The sequence below is a fragment of the Gopherus flavomarginatus genome, chromosome 2, assembly GCF_025201925.1.
Source record: "Gopherus flavomarginatus isolate rGopFla2 chromosome 2, rGopFla2.mat.asm, whole genome shotgun sequence".
In the NCBI taxonomy this organism is placed as follows: domain Eukaryota; kingdom Metazoa; phylum Chordata; order Testudines; family Testudinidae; genus Gopherus; species Gopherus flavomarginatus.
Genome location: NC_066618.1, coordinates 183,794,385 through 183,819,956, shown reverse-complemented (window position 1 = coordinate 183,819,956; position 25,572 = coordinate 183,794,385). Strand labels below are relative to the sequence as shown.

Sequence of the window (25,572 nt, the reverse complement as noted above, 5' to 3'; positions counted from 1 at the left end):
ATGAGTATGCCTGCTGGGTGCTAGTGTTCAAGCCTCATTTCTTTTCGTTTGTTCCTATAATTAAATCTCCAATAAAAAGAATATTTTAAAACAAAACGTGTTCAATGGCACAAGTAACAAAGCAAAGAGGGGTATTCAAAGTATTGGCAGGGTTTCCCAAATGGAGAACACCTGCATTATTAAATTGGAATTCATCTGCTTTGGGTTTTTTAGGGCCAAATCCACAATAAAGGTAAGGAGTAAGATTTAGCTGAGAGGTATCCAGCACACAGGTAAGCCTGGTTATTTGATGCATTAAGCACATATTTTAAGACACAGATTTTTTTAGATCAACTTGCAACTTAGTTTTAAGGATATATTGTGATATTTAAGATATATATTTTGTACTTTAAGTACGTTTTTATCAGCTGTATTATATATTGCAGAAGCTTTGGTTTGTATCATCACTCTGAGGTGACTACATTGATGTGCACAGAATATATCATTATATAAAGACTAAAAGCAACCCCAAGTAATTAGGCCAAAATGCCCTACTTCATTGTGAGAAATTACCTTCTCTAAACACACATTTAAAAATAGTATTGATCTCACAGGGAAATACTGTTAATATAGGACCTAAGCCAATATTTTGTAAACTTATGCATATGCCTCAATCTCCCATCATCAAAAAGTGGAACAAAAAAGGGGGAACCATGTAGGGGACACTGATTCCTTAAATGCAGGGCTTAATGTGGGGATATCATACCCCTCCAGCCCTGTTTCCCTACTTCCCTCCATCATTTGAGTTTGCCAGCTTCTGCTTAGAAGTGTAGACCTACAGCCAGAAGCTTGCATTATAAGCAACCTGACAGGGATAAGTGTGGTTCCATTACTCCCACACTGCTTTCAAAACACCAGATAAAAAAAATAACAAGTTATTTTGGCAATGCAAAAAAGAACACTATGCTTTATATCCATGTGTGCGTGATCACTGCACTGATAGGTCCCTGGGCTTTTGTAATTAATGAATGCTTGGAGTATTATCTAATATTAGTGATGTTACTTGTGATAATGTCTGACTCTACAGTTTCTGCTTTCTTCTTACATGGAGGGGAAGAACCATGAAGGTTACAGGTTTTTAGTAATAAGGTGCTGTCTTTGGAAGAGATATCAAACAGAGGCTGTGACCACTTATTGTATCTCAAGGAGCCTATGGCACCTTTTTTGCAAGCTGAGGCTTGTTAACAAGATGTCTTGGTCCAATTCCAACTTTGGTAATTGCTTTCTGTCTACTTAAGTTCCCTGTAAAATTTTAGTAGGAAAAAATTATTTGCTTGCTGACCTAAGCTCTGTATAATACTGTTATTAAATAGTTGATACATCAGAAGAGCTGTTTGCATTTTGTTGTGGATATCAGTGTAAGTTTGTAAAGCAATACAGGATCATTAGAGTTGTTATAAAATGATTGTGTTTAAATATTTAACAATTTGCTTCAAATGTTTTGGCACATTTTGTCTTGGTCACACAATAACCAGTACAAGAATCCAGCTTAGTGAAAATAGTATCTACTACAGCAAAAAGAGAGATTTTTTTCCCCCTTTCTATCTGGAAAACATTAAGGATGTTTGTGTAAAGCACTCAGCATAAGCGAAAATTAAGGTTTCATGCACCCTTCTTAACTCTTCCCTCTTACATGTATGCAGTTTGACCTTGTCTAATTATGTGATTTAATACTCTCTCAAAGACAAAAAAAGATACATCCTTAGATATGCATGGGTAACATTCCACTATGTTGTACTACTGTATTTATGGGTCCATGCATCATTTACATGTGGGAGACAAACTGAATGAGGCAAGGGATCTTATGGAAGGACAAACTTAATTGTATTTCCTGACTTAACTTTGCAAATCTAATGGTCTTTAAGAGATTTTTTTTTTTTTGCAATTGAAGTTCCTATGTATTTTACAGAAGAAAAAGGCTCTATCCTGGCTCAATGTCCAAAATTAATAAAGCAAATTCTCTTTATTGATAGGGTGGCCTGATCCAAAGCCCACTGAAGTAAACATGCATACATTCTTCAGTCTGGCAAAGGAGCCCTGCTCTTTTCAATGTGTACCTCAGCAGACATAGATGTTCACTGAGCACCTGAGTTACTCTCTCCAGATGTGTTTCCTTTGCTTAGAACACTGGTGAATGTGCCTAAAAACTAGTATCCAAAGTTCTGCAAATGCTTATCCTGGGATTTTCAAGCACTAATAGCTTTGCAAATACAAAACTAGTTTTCAGTCTAACTTTCCACAGCTCTTCTGTTCTATAGTTTATTTCCCAGTCAAAGTTCTAACCCTACCATTTTAGCACAAAAACTGTTTAAAAAATCAACCTCAAGAATACTTTATAATGGCAAAAACATTTGGAGAGGGGGCATGAGGATGTTTTATTCTCCCTCAAAAAATGGCTGAACTACCATTTTTCCCCTCAAACGTTTCCAAAGAATATTCTCCTTAGGCCACAAATGAGACCTGAACCTTCTAGCCAGATAAATGAAAATTTCAGGAAGTTAACTGCAAACAGCGATTTAATAGAAAAAAAACTAACATAACTTTTCACTGTAGATTTTGTAGCTCTTCAGCTATAATCATAGTTAGTAAAACTGAGTTTAATCCTACTTATTGAAGTACACTAGTTTATGGGTAAACCCTCTTGATTCATTTTGTCCTTATGGCCTTGGCCTGCCAATCAGATCAGTATTTTTGACCATGGTATTGATTAGTTAGTTGCTATAATGGCATTTTACCTCCAAGAGGGAAAGAAAAGGCTTAAAGTTCTTCAACACAGCAGCATTAGTTGGAATTATTAGCATCTTAGGATACGTCTAGACTACCCACCGTATCGGCAGGTAGCGATCGATTTCTTGGGGATCGATATATCGCGTCTCATCTAGACGTGATATATCGATCCCCGAAAGCGCTCCCGTCGACTCCGGAACTCCACCAGTGCGAACGGCGGTAGCGGAGTCGACAGGGGGAGCCGCAGACATCGATTCCGCACCATGAGGACGAGAGGTAAATCGATCTAAGATACTTCGACTTCAGCTACGCTATTCACATAGCTGAAGTTGCGTATTTTAGATCGATCCCACCACTGCCCCCCAGTGTAGACCAGCCCTTAGTATGTCCATTACTGAGAGAGCCTAGGGTTGATTAACTCCAGCCCTGCTCTTACCAGTTGAGGATGCTACAAACTATAGGACTGAGGTAGACAATACTAAGCATTTCTTTACACTTACACTTTTGTAAGCCCTTTATTTATTTTAAATATTTTTCTGCTTGAATCCTTATTGTATATAGTTGTTTAAAATGCTGTTCATTTTAGTAATAATATTTACATGAGGCATCACAGCAAATGTTTTCATAGTCTAAATTTATAATTTTTCAATATTTATTCTGATATTGTCAGAAATAAACATAGTGTCTAATTTGACTTTTCAGGGCCTGGTCCTACAGTCATGTAAGTAACTTCCCACTGACATCAAACGGCAAAGTTCAGGGGCTTACAACTTGACCATATCTGGGTAAATTTTCATGGGAAAAGTAGAAGATCCAAGGACCATCCCCCTGCCAAATTCTAAGCTCCTGCTACAAAGCAGGGAGGCACTAGAACTCTTCAAAGAAACAGCTGGGGAAAAAATACAATTTAACATTAGCGTAACTGCAATTTTTCCTTAACCTCATTTTTTAAAAGGGCAGAACTGCTTTTGCTGAAACTTTCCAAAATTGTTCAGCTTGAGGCAGAGGACAATTTCAGCCCACATGGCTATGTTTGGCAAAGTTTATATGCAACTGAAAGCAGGGAATTATAATGGAAAATGTTAGCCAATCTTAACTACAAGTGTCAGTAACAGCTCTGCTTATGAGAGACTGAAGGTACTTCTTACTAGCTGAATAATATCCTGGGCTGATAAACATTTCTACCTGCAGCCTTGTATCTGCCTCTGAGTTTATTTTGTCCAGAACATGTTTAAACTTCAAACTGGGAACATCTACATTAACAACTAATTAAGGCATTTATTCCATACTATCAAGTTATAGTCTTTATCCAAGTTTAAGAAAGATATAGTATACTATGACAACAAAGGTGGAAATATTTTCAAATATTACATTTGTGACAGACCCAGGCCAGTGGGGTGCAGGAGTCTGGTAGAGGGCAAATATACTGGTCACTGGATAAGTAGTTTTCTGTTCCCTGAGTGACCAGAGCAGGGTCTGCACTAGACTAGTCAGGAACTTGCTAGAACCAATTAAGGCAGACAGGCTGATTAGAACACCTGCAGCCAATCAAGGCAGGCTAATCAGGGCACCTGGGTTTTAAAAGGAGCTCTCTCCAGTCAGATGGGGAGGAGCCAGAGGAGAGGAAGTGCGTGTGAGGAGCTGGGAGCAAGAGACACAAGGAGCTGAGACAGAGGGTGTGCTGCTGGAGGACTAAGGAGTACAAACATTATCAGACACCAGGAGGAAGGTCCTGTGGTGACGATAAAGAAGGTGTTTGGAGGAGGCCTTGGGGAAGTAGCCCAGGGAGGTGTAGCTGTCACACAGCTGTTACAAGAGGCATTATAGACAGCTGCAAATCCATAGGGCCCTGGGCTGGAACCCAGAGTAGAGGGTGGGCCTGGGTTCCCCCCAAACCTCTCAACTCCTGATCAGACACAGGAGGAGTTGATCCAGACTGTGGGGCAGATCACTGAGGTGAGCAAATCTGCCAATAAGCGCAGGACCCACCAAGGTAGAGGAGGAACTTTGTCACACATTGTATTATCATTAATATTCAGCAGCATGTCCTTTGTAAGCCATCACCACCTGACCTGTTTTTCTACTAGTATGCAGGCACATATTTGAGGTTAAGAGTGTTACCGTCTTGCAATGGACATCTCAAATGCCACAAAGAGACAATTTAAAACTACTTGGTGGAGAACTTTTAAAGACTTACGGATAGATGTTAACAAGAAAATTATTAAACAAAATTAGCACCTATTTCTAAATTTGATGGATTACTATTTTTTAACGTAAATCACAGGTTTACTTTATAGATTAAATTTTAGTCTCTGCTCATTACTGTCTGACAGACTCATAGTGACATCTACTGGAAGAAACTTAAGATCCTCAGATGAGCAGCTGCAGATGTTTGAACCTGAAATTACGTAAAAAAAGAAAAGCTTATGGCTTCTCACATTCTTTTCTTGAAACGAGAAGTGTTATTCACATATAATCCTGCCTTGTGTAAATCTTGTATTATAAATTACCACTAGCCACAAACACACTATTCCCAGGTCAGAGGATGTAGAGTTAGAAGGCATATTACATACATTTAAGCCGAGCAAATAATCATGTTAATTATTATTTTAAAAAAAATCTTTCCTGGAAAAGAAAAAAAGGTCAATTTTAGATTCTTCTAGATTATCAGTAATAGATTTTTACTGAGGTTTTCATTTATTTTAACCTTTTCTATGCAGGTATGCTAAGAACGCAGAATAAAACAGCATTAAACTAACCCTGAGCCTTGAAAATCAGTTTATGAACTACTGTGATAAATGACACACTACTAAGTTGGAAAAAAGTGATCTTTAGAAAGGCTCATGTAATATTGTTCGAAAACTATAATTCAGTGTATATTACATATAAAAATATCTAACAATTACAGTGTGAAAAGCAAGAAATATATTTAGGATGAAAGCTTTCTGCATAGAAACTGCTCACAAGTTCTTCTAATCACTGGAGGGTATTGTTAAATAATTTGTATAATGCAGCTGGTGGTTTACTTAAGTTTGCAAACTCTTTCACTTGTGAGTAGTTTTATTCAGGCAAACAACCTCAGTCATATGCACTTGGCAGGATCAGACCTAGAATGTTTGCAGTTCAGAAGAGATACAAATTCATCTTATTAAAAAGACTGCAAAGTAATAACAAACATGGTCAAAAAGGATATCCCCAGTTGGATTTTGTCACACTAAATGGTTCACTTTTGCTGACAGCTGAATTCAGATATTAACATTCCTCACATTGTAACCCTTGGGGACAAGAACATTCCATGGATCAGAAGATGAAAGGTAAAATGACATGAGGAAGGTTTAGAACACAAAAGCTGAAATCAAAAAGTATTTACTAATACCCAAATGATGACAAAACCCAAATACAAAGAACATGGTTAAAAGCTCTGATCCCACAGAGTCTTAACCAGCAAGGGGGAATCTCACTCTCGCTCTCTTCCAAGGAACACTGTAGTCCTGTAAATTCTTAAGTGTAATGACTGCAGTGTCTCAAGTTGTTTGAAAAATGGATTGCATTAAGTGTGTGCACACAATAGGGAAATATCTACAACAGCTTTCTGTTCCTTCTTCTATATGCTGATATTAAACTGTGTAGTACTTCCAGATGAGAATCAACCTCTTTCTGATATTCGCTTAAAGAACAGGGCTACTAATACTGGTATCAGTGCTGGTATTAGTAGGATAACATATGTAGTAGTAAACTTTAACTGTCAGACTCTTAAACAACAAGCTAGTAGTTTCTTTAAATGCCAAACCCTTATTTCAGCTGATTAACTCAAGGAAAAACCTACTGAGTTTTATTGGAGACAACAGCTTAGTTAAGTTGGCATCAACAAAAAACTGGACATGTATATGACCAATAAGAATATGCATTATTACCTATGCCAGAACAACAAATTATAACTTGAGACCTATAGACACTCTGCTGCTCCAGGACATAAGCGAACAATTAATTGCCTAAGGGACAGATGAAATTTCCTCTATGCCCATGTCATTTCACAATTGTCTTTTCCTGGATTTCTTGCACTCTCCTCTAAAACAGCTCGTATTGGCTGCTGCTAGAGGAAGAATATTGGGTTAACTGGACCATTGGTTCCTATGATATAAACGTGACACTTCTAACTATCAGTCAGCTCTTTGACTAAAAAAATAAAAGCATGCAAAGCTGTCATTTATTAAAGTAAAAAAAAAAGCATATTTGACACAAATAAAACATTCACCACTGAAAATCAAGGTGGTGGAAGGTGAAAGGATCAAATAATACTGATGTTATTAGGTGAAATCAGATGATTTACCCTTCTCCAAAGGGATAGCTCAGTGGTTTGAGCATTGACCTGCTAAACCCAGGGTTGTGACTTCAATCCTTGAGGGGGGCCACTTAGAGATCTGGGGCAAAAATCGGTACTTGGTCCTGCTAGTGAAGGCAGGGGGCTGGACTCGATGACCTTTCAAGATCCCTTCCAGTTCTAAGAGATAGGTATATCTCCAATTATAAAAAAACGTTTAAATGGTACAGTTAGTAAATTTTATCTTATTAAGCACATGATACTAAATTATTTAGGGTAAAATTTTCAAAAATGCCTAAGTGACAATGTTCCATTGACTTTACACAGTCAGTTACTGTAAGCGAACGGCGTTAACTCAGAGGTTAGATATCAGAGGGGTAGCTGTGTTAGTCTGGATCTGTAAAAAGTGACAAAGAGTCCTTTGGCACATTACAGACTACAGATATATTGGAGTATAAGCTTTCATGGGTACTTACCCATTTTGTCAGATGCATGTAGTGGAAATTTCCAGAGGCAGGTATAAATATGCAGGCAAGAATCAGTCTAGAGATAACGAACTTAGTTCAATCAGGGAGGACGAGGCCCTCTTCTAGCAGTTGAGGTGTGAACATCAAGGGAGGAGAAGCTGCTTTTGTAGGTGGCTAGCCATTCACAGTCTTTGTTTAATCCTGAGCTGATGGTGTCAAATTTGCAAATGAACTGAAGCTCAGCAGTTTCTCTTTGAAGTCTGGTCCTGAAGTTTTTTTGCTGCAAGATGGCTTCCTTTAAATCTGCTATTGTGTGTCCAGGGAGACTGAAGTGTTCTCCTACAGGTTTTTGTATATTGACATTCCTAATATCTGACTTGTGTCCATTTATCCTTTTACGTGGGGACTGTCCAGTTTGGTCAATGAGGGGAATTGCTTGCACATGATGGCGTATATTACATTGGTGGATGTGCCTCTGGAAAAATTTCCACTACATGCATCTCACGAAGTGGGTATTCACTCACAAAAGCTTATGCTCCAATCCATCTGTTAGTCTATAAAGTGCCACAGGACTCAGAGGTTAAAGACTCTTATTTTGTAATAGACAGAGGTGAAGCTTAATAATGTGGTTCTTCAAAAGAACATGTCTAATTTCTTCCACAGAACAACACAGACCTTTAATAAAACAGAGCAAATGGATTTTCAACAAGACATAGACTCTTAAGTGACTTAGGCACTTTTTAAAATATTACCCTCAGTAAACAGAGGTAAATATCAAGTATATTTCCCAATTTCCCACCTCTACTGGAGATTCTCATATTAATTTTAAAACGTTTGTTTCATATGTAGTTTTGCTTCTGTTTTTGCTCTGGAACAACAAGAACACAATAAAGGCTGAAGAAAGTGGCTTTGGAAAAGAAACAAAAGAGGGTGAGAGATGCACACCAACCATTTACTACTTTTGCATACCCCAAGGGGAGAGTTCCTGTACCTTCTTCATGAATTCAGGTGGAGTGGTTACATACATCAGAGTAACTCTCTCTCTTTTGTTTGAGCAAAGACTAAAGAATATTGATGAGAAATAAAACTTTAAACAACTGTAAAAACATAAAACTAATAAAGGGTTTAAAAAACCTATGATGAAATAGCAGCAATTAAATGTGCAAGCAGAGAAAAAGCTTGGCATAGAATCAACATGCATTTCTTTACTGATGCAATCTTAACACCTTACAGTGCATACCCAAAGCTCACAACCTTGTCCAGAGCCCTGCTTTTAGAAGGTACTATATGCTTCTATAACACTGACAGACCCTGCTTGTCAGCAGGTGGGACTGAACCTAGGACCTCTGGAGCTTAGTGCATGAGCCTCTACTGCATGAGCTAAAAGCCAACTGGCTGTTAGCTAAGGCTGTAGAGCAGACTCATTTTCTCTCTCTCTAAATGGTCTCAGTGACACTAGATAGGACAGAACACCACACCCAGAAGATGTATGGGTTACACTTAGGGTGACCAGATCACCCAGGTCAAATATCGGGACACGTGGGGGTTGGGGGGGCAGAGGGGGAAAAAAAATCTCCCAGCCCCAATTCTGCCTCCCTCTGCAAGTGCTGGAGGGAGGCCTGAGAGACTCAGGGGAGCGCGGGGCCGGGGTGAATGTGAGTCCAGCTTGGCCCCGAGCAGGCAGGATTCGGGCGCGGTACCTGGAGGGAGAGTAGGAGGTGGCCAGCGGGGCCAGGTGGCGGCTGTTCTCCCCACCTGGGCAGCAGGACTTGGGAGCTGCCGCTGGGGGAGGAAGTGGCCGCTGACCACGCTCGGCAGCTGCGGCTCTGGCGCCCACGAACCCCCCGAGCCCAGGCCTGCTGCAGGGACCCAGCAGCGCGCACACTGCGCCCAGCCACTGGCCAGTCGCGTCTGGGCTGGCTGCCTAGCTGGTGCAATCCCGCGGGCAGCCCCGGAGTGGGGGCAGCAGGCCCCAGCCCCCGCATCCCGCTTGGATCCCGCAGGGGAACGAATGGGGCTGGGCTGCCGCTGCCTCCGCCACAGGATTGCACCAGCCCAGATGTGACTGGCCAGGGGTTGGGCACAGCATGTGCACTGCTGGGTCCCTGTAGCAGGCCCGGGCTTGGGGGGTTCGGACCTGGGCGCCAGAGCTGCAGCCGCCGAGCGCCAAGTGCTTGGCCACTTCCTCCCCCCGCGGCAGTGGGAACTGCAGCAGTGGCTGCTGCTGAGTCCTGCTGACCAGGTGGGGAGAACAGCTGCCGCCTGGCCCCGTGGGCTGTCCCCTACTCTCCCTCCAGGTACCACGCCCAAGTCCTGCCTGCTCGGGGCCAGGCTGGCCTCACACTCACCCCGGCCCCGCGCTCCCCTGTGTTTCCTGGGCATGGCGTGCTTGGCAAGAGGCGGGAATTTGGGGAGGGAGCCAATGGGGGGAAGGAGGGATCGGGGCGGGGGAGGGCACGAGCCCTTCTGAGCTCTGGAGCCTTTGCTTGTTTGTCCTGTGTCCCAACCTAACATTGGTCGGGACACGGGACAAACAAGCAAATATCAGGACAGTCCCGATAAAATCGGGATGTCCGGTCACCCTAGTTACACTGCATGTACTGGCACACAACTCCAAAGGTAAAGATATGTGGAGTCAGTTTCTTTAAGGAGAAACATAGATATGCATCAAACACAATGACAGATTCTTGCATGTCTCGTTAAAGACTGGGTATCAAGTTTTCTTCCTCTAAGAGACGTAAGCACTATCTATCTGGGTGCTTTGTTTTCTCTTGGTATTTGGGCACCTATTAATGATTTTAGCAGTTTTTGGCAAGTGGATGCTTCAGATCAGGCTAGAATTTTCACAGGAGCCTAATGGAATTAATGTCTAAATCTCAATGAATTTCTTTTTTTTTTAAATCCCAGTAAATTTCACTATAGCATTTTAGTAATTTTCTTGCAAAAATGTTGTGCCCTAATATATGCTAATGAATTACTATGTAGTCTGTTATAATTAAAATAATAATTTAAAAATAACAATTGTCCTGAGTAGCAATGATGATTTTAAATCCAAAACCATAACGCTACTACTATAAAGGGAGATATTTAACAATTCAAACATAAACCTATCAATCACTTAATTTTTTTCATTCTAGTGAATAGAACATCCCTGGTCACCTATACTACAAAAGGCCAAATGAGATTATTATAGCTGCAGAATGGTATTTAAAAAAACAAAAAAAAAAACCAAAACAGTTCAGCATTTTTAATTTTTTTTTTTTAATTTTGTGTGGAAACTGAACATTTGAAATAAAATTGTTCCTAAGGGAGAAATAGATGTGAATATTTAATGGCAGCATATTTTCTGTGGTACTTGTTTTTGTACTTCAATTACTAAGAGGACTAATTCATGAATTTTGTTGTCAAGTAAGATTACCTTTGTTTTTTCCTTGTCTTCAAAAGGAATAAATCAATTTGTGCTCAGAAAGGGCAAATGCCACTTCCTTTGTACTTAGAACATTACTGAGTCATACTAACTGAAGATCATTGAGTCACATTCTCAACATTATTAAGAATTAAATTCAGGCTGATTCACTTAGTCTGCTATTGGTTGTCAAGTGAGAGCATGTGCATTAATCTATTACCCTTTCTTCTTTCAGTAAACGCTTCACCATTTTTCTCTTCAAAGCCTCCTCCACAATCTAATAAACTATTCAATGTAAATATGAAAAATATACCGAAGACAAAAATATGTCTGATCCTACTGCAGAACAGATGGGTGGGCAGATGTATTTCACCACTACACTGATGAATTTCTAGAGCCAAAACTAAGTCCTAAAATAATGACCTGTTTTACCTCTCAGAATTGGCTAGTGCTAGTGAACTAGCTTATTCAACTAATCAAAATCTGCAATGTCCCTAATTTTGCATTTCTGGAACACACTCAAGCTCCTACCTTCTTCTAAAGGCAGCTTTGAGTGTCTTAAAAATACAGGATTTTTGGTTCAAATTTTATCGTTATAAATGCCTTTTACTGATGTTCACGTTATTAATGAAAAAGTAAAAAGGGTGAAGGTGGAAAAGCGGCAGAATTGTTAACTGAATATCACCCACCTAGTGATATATACAATCACTGCTACAATAGCACAGTCTTCTTCTGCATGCAGCACAGTGACTGCTTGTTTGCTTTCTGGGATGAGCTGCACAAAATATTTACAGCAACATGTTCATAATTTGAGCATTTTATTGCAGATTTGACATTTGGTCCAATTTTTGTAAGACTTTTGTATTAAAATTTGACTTTTAAAGCAAAATTATTTTCAGTGAAAATGTGAAATTTTGTGATGTGGAACTGCATGTTCTGCAGGAAAAATTATGTTTCTGAGATATATTGAAGTCTTGTAAAACTGGTGATATTAAACTGGGTAGCATTTTTTGAACATTTCCCAGCAATGCAATTTTAGCAAATGCCATCTCTTTTTTGGCTTATGTGTCTTTCTAGTACCTTTTACTCTCTGTCATATTTCTAAGGTGTCTATCGCACTGGCATTTCCTTCTAACAGAAGTTAAAGGCTCTGGGTGAGAAAGGCTAGATACGTGAGATGACAGAAGAATAAATCAATACAAAGGTGGAGTAAAGAAATGAAGATATAAGATCCTTACCATATTCTTCTCCATCCTGGTCATCTATTAAGCCTATTGAAACTCCTAAATCCATACATTTCTTGCTGTGTGCCTTGGACTTCATATGTTTTGTCAAGTTTCCTTAAGAGAAAAACAAAAATGAATTACTCTTTAAATATACATATATATGTACCCAAGATTGTCACATTCTGCATATGGAGCTACACTGATACAAACACAGTTATAGGTGTACTTTGATTTTGTACATAACCAGTTCACTCTTCCCCAGACCCAGATAAGCTGTCCATAGTTATCGAATATTTAACACCCTGAACCAAGTGTCACAAAACCTAACTTGTAGGGACCTAGAAAAATCACTGGAACAAATACTACAGTCCATAATACCTGAGTTAGCTGCCTTGCCTCCCTTTACAATGAATGAGGACAGAAAGGCATCGAAGAATGAGATCCAAAAAAACAGCATGCTAGATGGAGAGCCGCCTAAGCTAGCCAATGGAAAATGCAGAGGAGAGAGGTGTGTCCTAAGCCCCATCCCTCTCAGGGAGGCACCTATATCTGCTTGCCTATCACAAACAGGAACCCGTCTCCTGGAGTCATATTGCTTATGTGGCTAAGGTGTTTCTTGCAAGAATGAGGTAGGGACTTGCCACCACCACAGCGGAAGTGCCTGTTACATTAACTTTGATTAAATAAATGGGCTCAAAGAATTAAAGGAGTTAACATGACCCTGTCACTGTCCACCATTAAACAGTTTTAAACCAAATTGGGGGTTTGGTATACAGAGACCAACAGGTGGCTGTGATTTTGCCACCTCCACTGGCTATGTTATCTGGGTCCTTCTTTCTGGCCTCGCTTGGTCAGGACATCTCTTAGGATTAGGATGACAAAGGCCCAACAGTGTCACAGTGGACTCTGGGTCCCAGGAGACAGTGAGGGTGGCAACCATGATGGTGAAGCTCACTTCTTCCCCTTTTTTCAGTTAGCAATTGTGCTGATGCTCAATTTTCACCCCCAAAGTCTTTTCATTGAAGAGCTCCAAAAGGGAGTGATGGGTGGAATAGTTCGTCCCCTCATTACGTTGTACACCAATTAGACCTAATTTCCAGTCCCACACTTCTCTTGTTTACCAGGAATGATCTTAACATAGTCCTAGTCCAGGGTTTCTCAAACAGGGGTTGCCGCTTGTGTAGGAAAAGCCCCTGGCGGGCTGGGCCAGTGTGTTTACCTGCCCGTCCGCAGGTCTGGCCGATCGCGGCTTCCACTGGCCCCGGATTGCTGCTCTGGGCCAATGGGAGCTGCTGGAAGTGGAGGCCAGTAAGTCCCTCGGCCCGCGCCGCTTCCAGCAGCTCCCATTGGCCCGGGGCAGCAATATGGGGCCAGTGGGAGCCGCAGTCGGCCGGACCTGCAGATGGGGCACGTAAACACACCGGCCCGGCCCGCCAGGGTTTTCCCTATACAAGTGGCGACCCCTGTTTGAGAAACTCTATCATAGTCCATGGTAACGTCAGTAGGTCTTTTTGGTTAGACTAAGTCTTTCAGTCTCCATTTTGTACCTTTGCCCATCAACATTTATTTTTGTGACATTTTATGAACTTTTATGCACTTTCATACAAGAGCCTTGCCAAAAGCTGCATCAGCTCTGGACACAGTCACAAAAGCGTAATGCTGGGAAAACACTTGTACTGAAGATGATGTTGCTGTCCTGCAGAGATCTCAAAAGGTATGTTTTTCAGCAGGGCTACTGAGGTAGATTGAACACTGGTGGAATGAGCTACAACTCTTGGATGGGGGTGAACCTCCGAGGCTTCATAACAGGTTAAGATACATCCTGAAACCCATTTGGATAGTCTTTGGGTGGAAACTGCTTGTCCTTTCATGCACTCTGCAACTGAGATGAAAAGTCTGGCTGAAGCCCTAAAGGTCCTAGCCCTGTCTAGGTACAAGTCAAGAGTTCTACTTGCATCCAGTCTGGGAAAGCTTGATTCTTCTCTCTAAGACTGAGTCTTAGGATAAAACAGCAGAAGGTGAATCTCCTGGTTGATGGGAAACTTTGGGAAGGAAGTGAGGGTGCGGATGTAGAGTCATTGTGTCGTGATAGAACATGAAATACCATAGGTCAGCCATTAGACTCCAAGCTCTCTTACCCTCCCGGCTGAGTGGATGGCTATGAGAAATGAGATCTTAAAGGGACAGACAAAGGAGAGAACAGTTCGCCATAGGTTTAAATTGGGGTTTCTGCCACGCAATAAGGATTAAGTTGAGCTCCCATGGTGGAGTTGGTTCCTTGACAGGAGGGAAGACGTTGAAGAGGCCCTTGATAAATCTTGCTGTGGTTAAGTGAGTAAAAACTGAAAACCCTTTGACTGGGAGGTGAAAAGCTGTGATAGTAGCTAGGTGAACTTTGACAGAGCTCAATGATAAATATGAGTTTTGTAATTGAACAGATAATTGAGAATGTGTGGCAGACAAGACTCAAAAGGAGCTGTACATCTCTGCCCGCACCTTCACTTCTGCAGGTACATTTTCCTTGTTGTAGGTTTTCTGCTATGAAGCAGCACCGTTTGTACCTCTGGGGGGCAGTCTTATTCTATCAGGGTTCCCTCCCCACTCTGAACTCTAGGGTACAGATGTGGGGACTCACATGAAAGACCCCCTAAGCTTATTTCTACCAGCTTAGGTTAAAAACTCCCCAAGGCACAAATTCTCCTTTGTACCATGGATTAGGTAACACTGTCATCACCAAGTGATTAGACAAAACTCAGGGAAAGGACCACTTGGAGTTCCTACTCCCACCTAATATCTCCCTAAGCCCTACACCCCCTTTCCTGGGGAGGCTTGAGAATAAACAAGATGAGTTTTTTTAGGACACTACAAAAAAACAAAAAACCAATCAGATTCTTTAAAAAACCCAGAACTTTATTAGAAAGAAAAAAGGTAAAAGAAGCACCTCTGTAAAATTAGAATGGAAGATAATCTCACAGGGCAATCAGATTCAAAACACAGAGGATCTCCCTCTGGGCAAAACTTTAAAGTTACAAAAAGAAAACCAGGAATACACCTTCCTCCCAGCACAGAGAAAAGCACAAGCCAAAATAAAAGCAAGCTAACATATTCCCTTGCTAGTACTTACTAATTCTAATGGAGTTGGATTGCTTGCTTTCTTGATCTGTCTTCGGCAAGCACACAGAACAGACAGAACAAAGCCTCCCCCGACCCCAGATTTGAAAGTATCTTGTCCCCTTATTGATCCTTTGGGTCAGGTGCCAGCTAGGTTACCTGAGCTTCTTAACCCTTTACAGCTAAAAGGATTTTGTGCCTCTGGCCAGGAGGGATTTTATAGTACTGTATACAGGAAGGTTGTTACCCTTCCCTTTATATTTATGACAATACCAGAGAGCTATTTAGCAGTCAAGCTTTAGGTGAAGTGCTGAAAAATTCAGATGAGTGATCAATCCCAACTCTTGGGTGAGGAGGTTCACTGTTAGGGGAATAAGGAGAGGCAATCACAGAGACAGGTGGGTCAGCTCTGGGAACCACACCCATCTTGGATAAGATAGTGCTAAGAGGATGGCTACTAATTTTTTTGTTTCAATTTGTTAAGAACCTTAAGTAGTAAGAGAATTGGAGGATAAGCATAAAGTAATACATGAGGCCAAGGAATGACTAAGGTATTTCTTGTCAAGTTGTGGAGGTTCCCTCTCCTCGAGCAGAATTGTCTGCACGTCACACTGGATGGAGTTTTGAAGGGATCTATCAGTGGATGGCCCCAAGTAAGATCTCTCTCGGAATACCTTGTCATTCAGCTCCCACTTGTGGTCAGTGTCTCCAGAGGGAATCTGCCAATATATTCTGTAATCCCACTAGATAAACTGCTGAGATTTGCCCACGGTATGATATTGCACCAGAGTTCCACAGTTTTAAGCATTTCGTGCATAAAGACTGCGATCTTGCTCCTCCTGGATGACTGATATAATATACTGCTATTCTGTTGTCCAGCATGATCCTAATTGGGTAGCCCCTGTTGTGGGGTAGGAAGTGTTTCTAAGTGTAATGAACCACTCTGAACTCTAATATGTTGATATGGAGTATGGCCTCCCAAGGAGTCCATCTTCCTTGCGTTGTGAGGTTCTGGGAGTGTGCGTCCCAGCATATCACCAAAGTTTCTGGAGTGATGGTCCTTATAGGAGAAGGCTGCAGGAACAGAACTCCCACACACACTTTTTGTGGCTCTTTCCACCAACTTAGAGTGCTGAGTACACTCCAAGGAACTGACACCTGTTTCAACAGACTGTGCTTATTCCTGATATAGATGGTTCTCAGCCAGGTCTGAAGACACCAAGAATGTACTGTTGCTAAGGGTGTCACAAATGTACAGGCTTCCATATGGCCCAGAACTTTTAAGCAAGCCCATGCTGTGGTTTGCTGCATCTTTGAAACAAGGTTGGACTTCAAGGTAAATCTGTCCTTGGGCAAGTACACATTGGCACTGGAGGAGTCCAGAGTGGCCATGATGAAGTCTGTGTTATCTGGGTATGAGGGTAGAATTTTTCAGGTTGAGGCAGATACCTAGTGAATGATAAAGAGCTAGGACTTTGCCAGTTACTGCCTAAGTCTTTAGAAATGAGCGACCTTTCGGAAGCCAATTGTCCAGGTAGGGGGAGATGACTATTTCCATCTAACAAGATGGACTGTGGTGACCAATAAGACTGTGGTAAAGACCTTGGGCTGGCAGAAAGGTTGAAAGGTGATATGGAAATAAGCATTCTGAAGATCAGGGGAAATTAACCAATCTCCCAGATCCAGAGAGGGAATTAACGTTCCTTGGGTTATCATTCTGAAATGCTGAGCACAGATGAAAGTGTTGAAAATCCTGAGGTCCAGAATTGATCTCTGTCCTTCAACTCTCTTCATGACCAAGCAATACCAAGATTAAAATCTTTTTAGATGAAATCCAGTAGAATAAGTTCAGTCGAGTGCAGTGTTAGGAGAGATTATACCTCCTGTCTCAAAAGATCCTTGTTAGAATGGCCCTGAAGAGGGATGGGAAAGAAGGGTGAAGGGGTGGTAAGGAGCTGATCTTGATGGAATGGCCTGTGAAAATCAACTCCAGGATCCATCTGTCTGAGGTGATGCACTCCCACGAAGGTAGAAAATGGGACAGATGATTCCCAAAAGGATGGTAGTGGTGGGAGAGGGGGAGGTGCAGTCTAGAATCCAGAATAGATGGCAGTTTGTGGCCCTTGATCAATAAGTCAAAACTGGCATTTTGAGGACATCACTGGTTGGGAGTTCACTGAAGAGAGCCCTTTCTTAGGGAACCTGCACTTCTTCCTGAGGCAGGAGGATTCAGCTAGTTTCAGGGGCTAGTAGTGGACTGGATGAGATCACTGAGCAGTCTTCAACCTGCGAAGAGACCCACCTGTGGTGTCACTAACCATCTTGAATCCCTCAAAAGGAAGACCCTCAACAGTATTTTTTAATCTTACGGAGGAGGATGGAAGACTGCTGAAGCTATGGAAAGGGCAGCTATGCCAGTGGCCTTGAGCAAAGCCTGTAGAGGTGCCTTGGCAACTTTCTGACCTTCTGTAATGAGGGCCTGAAACCGTCCTCTCTGATCCTAAGGCAAGTGTTTAATAGAGCCTGAGAAAGAGAATAGTTTTAGAAGTCATACTTCGCCATCAGGGCTTGGTAACTGGCTATTCTGGACTGCAAAGTAGCAGATGAGTATCTCTTGTGGCCCAGAAGATCCAATCGCTTCAGCTCCTTGTCTGATGGTTTTGAATGGAACTGGTGTTATCTGATCCTCTTCTTTGCTGTCTCAACAACCAGAGAGTTGTTTGTAAGGTAGGAGAAAAAAAATACTCTGAGCCTCTGAGTGAAATATCATATTGCTTATCAGCCCATTTGCAGGAGTTGGAATAGCCACACCTTGGAGCTTGCCACACCTTTCATTACTTGGGCTAATGAAGCATCATTGATGGGCAAGGCGATCTTGTCCTGGGGAGATGGGTGAAAGATGTCTGATGGAATGTTGGGGTTCCTGTATGTCCTCCACTGAGTTTGTAAACTGTCCACTATATGCTTCACTAGGTCTTGAAATGCCTTGAAATGATCACAGTAAAATGGTGAAGGAGACATGACAGCCTCATCTGATGAGGAGGAGCACTTGTGGGAAGGTATTTCTTCCTTCTCAGCTAGTACCTGCTCCTCAGTGAGAAGTATCGTGGGAGCAAGGCTCAATAACAGTCTGTTACTCCTGACATGCCCTCTTACAAGATGGGACCCGGTAGAAGTGGTCACCATATGGGTCGCAGGGGTTCCAATATGCTCACTGAATTGGGACAAAGTAAAAAGGGAAGGGCCCATGATAGTCCTCGCCAGGGTCTGTGGGTTCCTCCTCAGGTTGAATCTTAAGGGAAGGTGGCAGGAAGGCAGAGGACCCTTGTATAGACACTGTCGTTCCCCATATCCACTGGGGGAGTGGATGATGCCAGCACTGGAGCTCAAGTTGATACCAGGCTCTGGCATGGTATCTGCACCTTTATCAGTAAAGAGGTTTGATAGCTGGTTGGCTGATGAGGTGGCACTGGGGAAAGTTGTGTTGGTACCAACTGGAAATCTCTTTCTCAGTACCCTCAAAGTGTCTGCATGGGGACTTTGTTGGTACTGGAGGATGAGTCACCATCGAAGAAGGCACAGACTGAGAGTAAGCAGGTTCAGAAAAATGAGTTGATACAATGGAGAGAGTTTCAACAGTGGCAATCAGGCTCTTCCAGGGAACAGAGGTCCTTGTCGAACAGGAATCTGGATGGTATTGGGGACTCTAGATGGGGATCCTCAGGAGTCAGTATGGCAGGTGGAGACGGTACCAAAGAACCATAAGTGTGTGATGAGGATTTTGACTAGACTTTGCAATCTCTATGTTTTGAAGGCACTGAGTCCAGTCCAGACGTTGAAGCCACTGAAGGAGGCTTCTAGGTAAGTGGCTTCTTTGCCACAGCTGCAGAATTGGTACTGGAGGGGATGAGAGCCTCTGAGGTACCCGTAGCAGGATGCAAGGTTTCCTGAGACTCAGACCAAAGGGAAATTTTCCCCATTTCTTATCCTGTTTAAGAGAATGGAGTCTTTTTTTCTTTAAAGGTTTGCTGCAGAGCCCCCTGGGTCTTTGCTTACCGCTAGAGCAGAAGCAGTCAGGCAGGTCCCATGTACATTGGGGTGACAGACCCATAAGTCTCAGTGAGCACTCAATTAGCAAGAGTTTTAGCCTGTCCTCTCTCAACGTCTTAGATCAGTTCTTAAATCCTAACCACAGCTTAGATTTGGAGGAGATATGCAGTGTTATCACAGCTGTGACAGTCCCAGGATTTTAGAGAGACAAGGTGAGGGAGATAATATCTTTGACTGGTCTGTCTTCTGTTGTCTCTCTCACCAACACCTGGTTCGATAAAATATATTACCTCACTCATCTTGTCTCTCTAATTTGGAGCGGAGGTGAGACTCCCAAAGGCTGCCGGAATGTTGGTCACTGTGGAGAAAAAAACCTATGGCAGGTCTGGCAGGGTTTGAAGCCTGGGGTGTTGGGCATAACCCATACTCAAGACCATACAGTGAAGACAAAGAAAAGCGATAAAGGACCATATCAGACAAAAAAAAGAGGACAAGGAGAACCCCCTCCCACTTGTGCTAAATAATGGAAAAATAATAAAACAGAAGTACCACTATAAAGATAAGGGAAAAAACAAGCGAGAGCTGTACAAAGCAGCAAGGCTAGAAAATGGACACTGCAATGCTCCATGTCAAGCTGCAGGCAACGGAGAAGGAAATGGAGTGGTGGCAGGTCCACTCCTCCCTATATACCTTTTCACTGGGACATGAGGGTGTTTGGGATGCAGGCATAGACCCTGCTGATGAAAATCTCTGACAACCTGATGTGGACGACCCATAGGAAAACTACTCAAAGAAGAAACTGGTTATAAAATCCATATCTTATTACTATTGACTGACTTACACAATAACTTTCCAAGTTTCCCAGGTGCTTTACAGAAATACAGGTTATGTACTCCATGTGTGCAGGACAGTTCACCACCCACTGAGAAACATCCTCTTCTTTTGACTGAAAAATCATCATCATGCTCCTATTATGCACCTGGCGTTTAGGGCAGTGACGAAGCTCTCCCACTCCTGTCTGTTTCTGGTAAGTCTTTCAATGATTCCCCAGCTTTTTCAGCTTGGCTTCCATAGTTCTTCCCCATGTTGTTTTCAGGTGGCCTCATTTTTGCTTGCCTTCAGGTGTCCATCTTATTGCCAGTCTGGTGATGGAATCAGTTTCTATCCAAAGCACATGAACGATCCATCTCCAACGCCTCCTGGCAATGATGGTGCTCAGATCCTCTTGGCTGCATTGCATCAATAGATCTTGGTTTGAGAATGTTCTGGGCCAAAAGATACAGAGGATTTTTCTGAGGCAGGTTGTATGGAATGAAGACAGTTTGGATATGTCATACTTTCTCATTCCCCAGCATTCTGCACTATAAAGTAGTGTTGAAAGTATGCAGCTCTGATAAATCTTGAGTTTGGTTTTGGTGTTGTATTTTGATGATTTCCAGACTGTATTTAAGCTCCTGAAGATGCTCCTGGCTTTATTGATTTTGTTCTGGATGTCCTGGCTTGTTCCACCATCCTGGCTGATGGTGCTGCCCAAGCATGTAAATATTTCTATATTGGTGAGACCATAATCCTCTATCTGTACTGGTGATGGTGAGGCAATACTAAAGGTCATAATATCTGCCTTACTGCAGTTGATTTTCAGTCCAATTTGCTGGCTGAATGCGTTGAGTCAAGTTGTTTTTTTCTAGTATATGGTGTTGGGTATGTGATAGGAGAGTGACATCATCTGCAAAGTCCAGGTCTTCAAGGGATGAGAAGAGAGTCCATTTAATGCCTCTTGGCATGTCTTCTGTTGTATGCTGCATTACCCAGTCAATGGCAGTATTGAAGACATGACACACCCCTGACATACTCCTGTTTTGACTTCAAAACTGAGCTCACTGTGATCAACACTGCATGTAAAGTTGAAATAGAAGCTTTTGATGATCTTAAGTATCAGAGGGGTAGCCGTGTTAGTCTGGATCTGTAAAAGCAGCAAAGAATCCTGTGGCACCTTATAGACTAACAGATGTTTTGGAGCATGAGCTTTTGTGGGTGAATACCCACTTTGTCGGATGCTCGTCTTTGATGATGTTGGGGATTATAGGGAAAGGAATTCCGTATGCCCACAGAATGTGCCATAGGTCGGTCCTGTGAATGCTATCAAAAGCCTTCTGAAAGTCTATGAAATTTATGTAGAGTTGCCATTGTCATTCTAAACATTGTTCTATTATGTTTCATGGAGTGAAGATCTGGTCTGTGCATCGAAGCTCTTTCTGAAAAACAGCTTGCTCTTTTCTGAGAACATGATCAACTGCCTCTGATATATGCTGGACTATGATCTTACACAATACTTTGCTTGGCACAGATAAAAGTGTGATACCACACCAGTTATTACAATCACTGAAAGTTCTTCTCTGGTATCTTCACTATAACCCCACTGGTCCACTCCTCTGGCACTTTTTCCCTTTCCCAGACTGATGTAAATAGAGGGGCCAGGATAGGTACTGCTAATTTAGGATTTACCTTTAACAATTCTGCATTCAAAGTTATCCTTGCCAGCAGCTTTCCCATTTTTTAAGGATTTGATGGCTTGAATGATCTATTCCTTAGTTGGGGCATCTGTGTGGATACCAACATCTTTTGCCTCCTGGATGTTTGCTTCCTCTTTAGGTTGCTCCCTAAATTCTTTGAAATGCTCTGTACAGCGCATATCTTGTTCTTTTTTGGTTAGTAGGTGTCCCTGTTTGTTCCTGATGACAGTGTTTGTTGGTGTCTGCCGTGTACCACTGATAAGCTGTGTCATTTTGTAGATGGTTCCTTGTTCAATACAAGGAGCTGCATCCTCTGCTTGTGTTGCCAGATTATCAATGTAATGCTGTTTGTCCGCTCTCACAAGGCGTTTGACCTCCCAGTGCGCCTTGCTATACTGCTCGTGGTATTTGTCCTTTAGCTTCTGGGATTTTATGTCAAACTTTTTTCTTCGGGACTCGTCTGGTTTCTGTGGCATTCCACGTGGTGGGTGTAATCCACTCCTTCCTGTCATTGTTTGCATTGTCCTTACTGACCTTGGCATTCAGGTCTCCCATGACGACAGTTAGGTCGTGGCATGGTACTCTCTCTAACTCCTCCTGTAGTATAAGGTAGAATTTGTCCTTTACTTCTTCATCACTGTCATTTGTCGGAGCATAACACTGAATTAGGGAGCTATTATTATGTTTCCATTTCAATCTCGCTCTCCTAAGTCTGCTGCCGATGGATTTCCATTCAAGCATGGAACGCTCCACTCCCTTCTTCAAAAGGATGGCAACACCCTCAGAGTGTTGTCCATCATCCCGTCCAGAAAACAGCAAAGTTTCTCCCGAGGCTGTTGTTAATCTTTCAGATCCCATCCCTCTTCTCTTGCAGACACCCAGGATGTGTAAGCTGTAGCGTCTTATCTCTGCTGTGACCTGAGATAGCTTCCCTGCTTCATACATTGTCCATACATTCCAAAAACCAAGTTTGGTTTTTGTCTTGGTGTTCAGCACTTCAGTCTTCATGCCAATCGCTTCCTTTTGGCTTTTACCACTGGCAATCATATGGGTCATTGACTCCTGGAGGCCATCAAACACAATAATGGTCGATTTCTCAGTCACTGTTTCCGTAACATTTTGGTTTTTTTTTTTATAGGACAAGGTTGTTAGTTCTGTGCCTAACCCACAACCTGGAAGACCAGGGTGTCTGTTTTGACTGAACGCAGTAGTCATTGTGGCAACCACAGCATTGTACAACAGTTTAGGATAGGAAGTGAATAAAATTACTGTATCCAACCAAAGTGACAGGGGAATTGATGTAGGCGGAATTTAATTATTTGAGTTTGGAATATGGCCAGCACATCCACTCTTGCAAAAACTCCCATGGGCTCTTTCATGATCAGAAGTGATTAAGGCCTCAGTTTGACATTTCATCTAAAAGACTGCACCACAAACAACATGTGTACTCCCTATACTGTGATGGACTACTAAGTTTCGACACACCTGCTGAATTACGTGCATCACTTTCAAAACAAAACCAGATATTGTAGGAAGTGTTCCAGTCCAGTGCTGACTAGGCCTGACCCTACTTAACACAATAGTTTCTCTGAAATCATAATGATATAGTTGCATGAAAGTTTAAAGCAAAGATCATAATTTAAAAAAATTAAATATAATTTAAAAACAGTACAGGTGTGTCTCATCTTACACTGGGGTTACGTTCTGCAGTCAGTGCGTAAAGCGAAAACTGCGTATAATCAATATTACATTGAGTATAATGGTGGGCGGAATCACCGCACTACAGGAACAGTATTTAAATTGTTATTTTTCTCTTTTTTTGGTTTTTGTTTTGTTTTTGCCAACCGCGTAAAGCTGAATTTGTGCATATTAAATGCGCGTAAGATGCGACAGACGTGTATAACGAGCATGTCATTAGTACAGTGTTTGTTACTCTGTTACTCAGTCAATTAAGAATAAAGTTCAGCCACATGAGACAAAATTCTATAGTTAATAAAATAATTGTGTTAGAAAAGGACTGATCATTTAAAAGGTCAAATTAAAGCTAGCTTAGTCTCCTGCTCTAGACTCAGAAACCCAAATATGATTGTGCTGCCTCTGTAATTCAGAAAAGACGGTTACTCACCTTTGTAACTGTTGTTCTTCGAGATGTGTTGCTCATATCCATTCCAGTTATGTGTGTGCACGCCCCGCGTGCACGTTCGTCAGAAGATTTTTACCCTAGCAACACTCGGTGGGTTGGCTGGGCGCCCCCTGGAGTGGTGCCACTATGGTGCCGGATATATACCCCTGCCGACCCAGCCACCCTTCAGTTCCTTCTTGCCGGCTACTCCGACAGTGGGGAAGGAGGGTGGGTTTGGAATGGATATGAGCAACACATCTCGAAGAACAACAGTTACAAAGGGGAGTAACCGTCTTTTCTTCTTCGAGTGCTTGCTCATATCCATTCCAGTTAGGTGATTCCCAAGCCTTACGTAGGCGGTGGGGTCGGAGTGAAATGTGGCAGAATGTAAAACTGCTGAGCCAGAGGCTGCAGCATCTCTTGACTGTTGAACCAGAGCATAATGCGAAGCAAAGATATGGACCGAGGACCATGGAGCTGCGCGACAGATCTCGTGGATAGGTACACGAGCCAGCAAGGTGGAAGATGAAGCCTGAGCCTTGGTGATGTGGCTTGGGGAAATATGAGCAAAATCATAACAAGTGCGGATGCACGCCATTACCCAAGATGAGATCCTCAGAGGAAATAGGTAGGTCTATCCTTCGGTCTGCTACCGCAACAGAGAGTTGGGGGGTTTTATGAAATGGTTTTGTCTGCTCAATATAAAATGCGAGCGCTCTACGGACGTCCAGGGAGTGCAATTGTTGCCCCCATTGCGTTGCGTGTGGTTAACATGAAAGGCCGAAACCACCTTAGGGAGGAAAGCTGGGTGTGGTCATAACTGCACCTTGTCTTTGTGGAACATAGTGTACAGTGGAACCACCGTAAGAGCCCTGAGCTCAAAGACTCGTCTGGCCGATGTAATGGCTACGAGGAAAGCTGTCTTCCAAGACAGGTATAGCAGCGAGCAGGTCGCTAACGGCTTGAATGGGGGAGACATAAGTCTAGCTAAAACCAGGTTGAGGTCCCAGGTTGGGCTGGGCGGCGTACTCGAGGGTATAAGCGCTCCAAGCCCTTGAGGAACCTTGAAACCATAGAGTGTGAGAACACGGAACATCCACCTTAGCCTGGGTGGAAGGCAGAGATGGCTGCCAAGTGTACCCTCAGCGATGATAGCGCTAGGCCTTGCTGTTTTAGGCCAGGGGTAGTCCAAAATAGAGGGGATGGAGACCTCAGTAGGAATAAGATCAAGCGTTCCGCACCTGTAAGAGAAACGCTTCCACTCGGCCAGGTACGTTGACCAGGTGGAAGGCTTCCTGCTACCCTGGTTTAGCCACGCAGCAGCCACACCGTGAGGTGAAGAGACTGCAGGTCTGGGTGGCGAAGCCTGCCGTGCTCCTGAGTTATGAGATCTGGGTGGAGTGGCAGGGTAATTGGGTTGGCTATCAACAGGTCGAGCAACGTAGTGTATCAGTGCTGCCTGGATGATCATAATGATGCACGTTCTGCCCCTGCGGAGTTTCAGCAGGACCCTGTGAATCAGCGGGAACGGTGGGAAGGCATAAAGGAGTTGGCCCTTCCACGGCATCAGGAAAGCGTCCAAGATCGATC

At 42.6% G+C, this 25,572-nt stretch overlaps 1 protein-coding gene across 6 annotated transcripts in view; it reads right to left on the bottom strand.

Moving 5' to 3' along the window:
- The window catches only part of HIVEP1 (HIVEP zinc finger 1), a 195,533-nt gene that overhangs the window by 11,564 nt on the left and 158,397 nt on the right, over positions 1 to 25,572 (bottom strand). For all 6 annotated transcript variants that reach the window (XM_050941557.1, XM_050941556.1, XM_050941560.1 and 3 more), the window contains one exon: positions 12,199 to 12,300. In XM_050941557.1, coding sequence (XP_050797514.1) covers positions 12,199 to 12,300 — 102 coding nt within the window. The remainder of the gene's footprint in view (positions 1 to 12,198; positions 12,301 to 25,572) is intronic.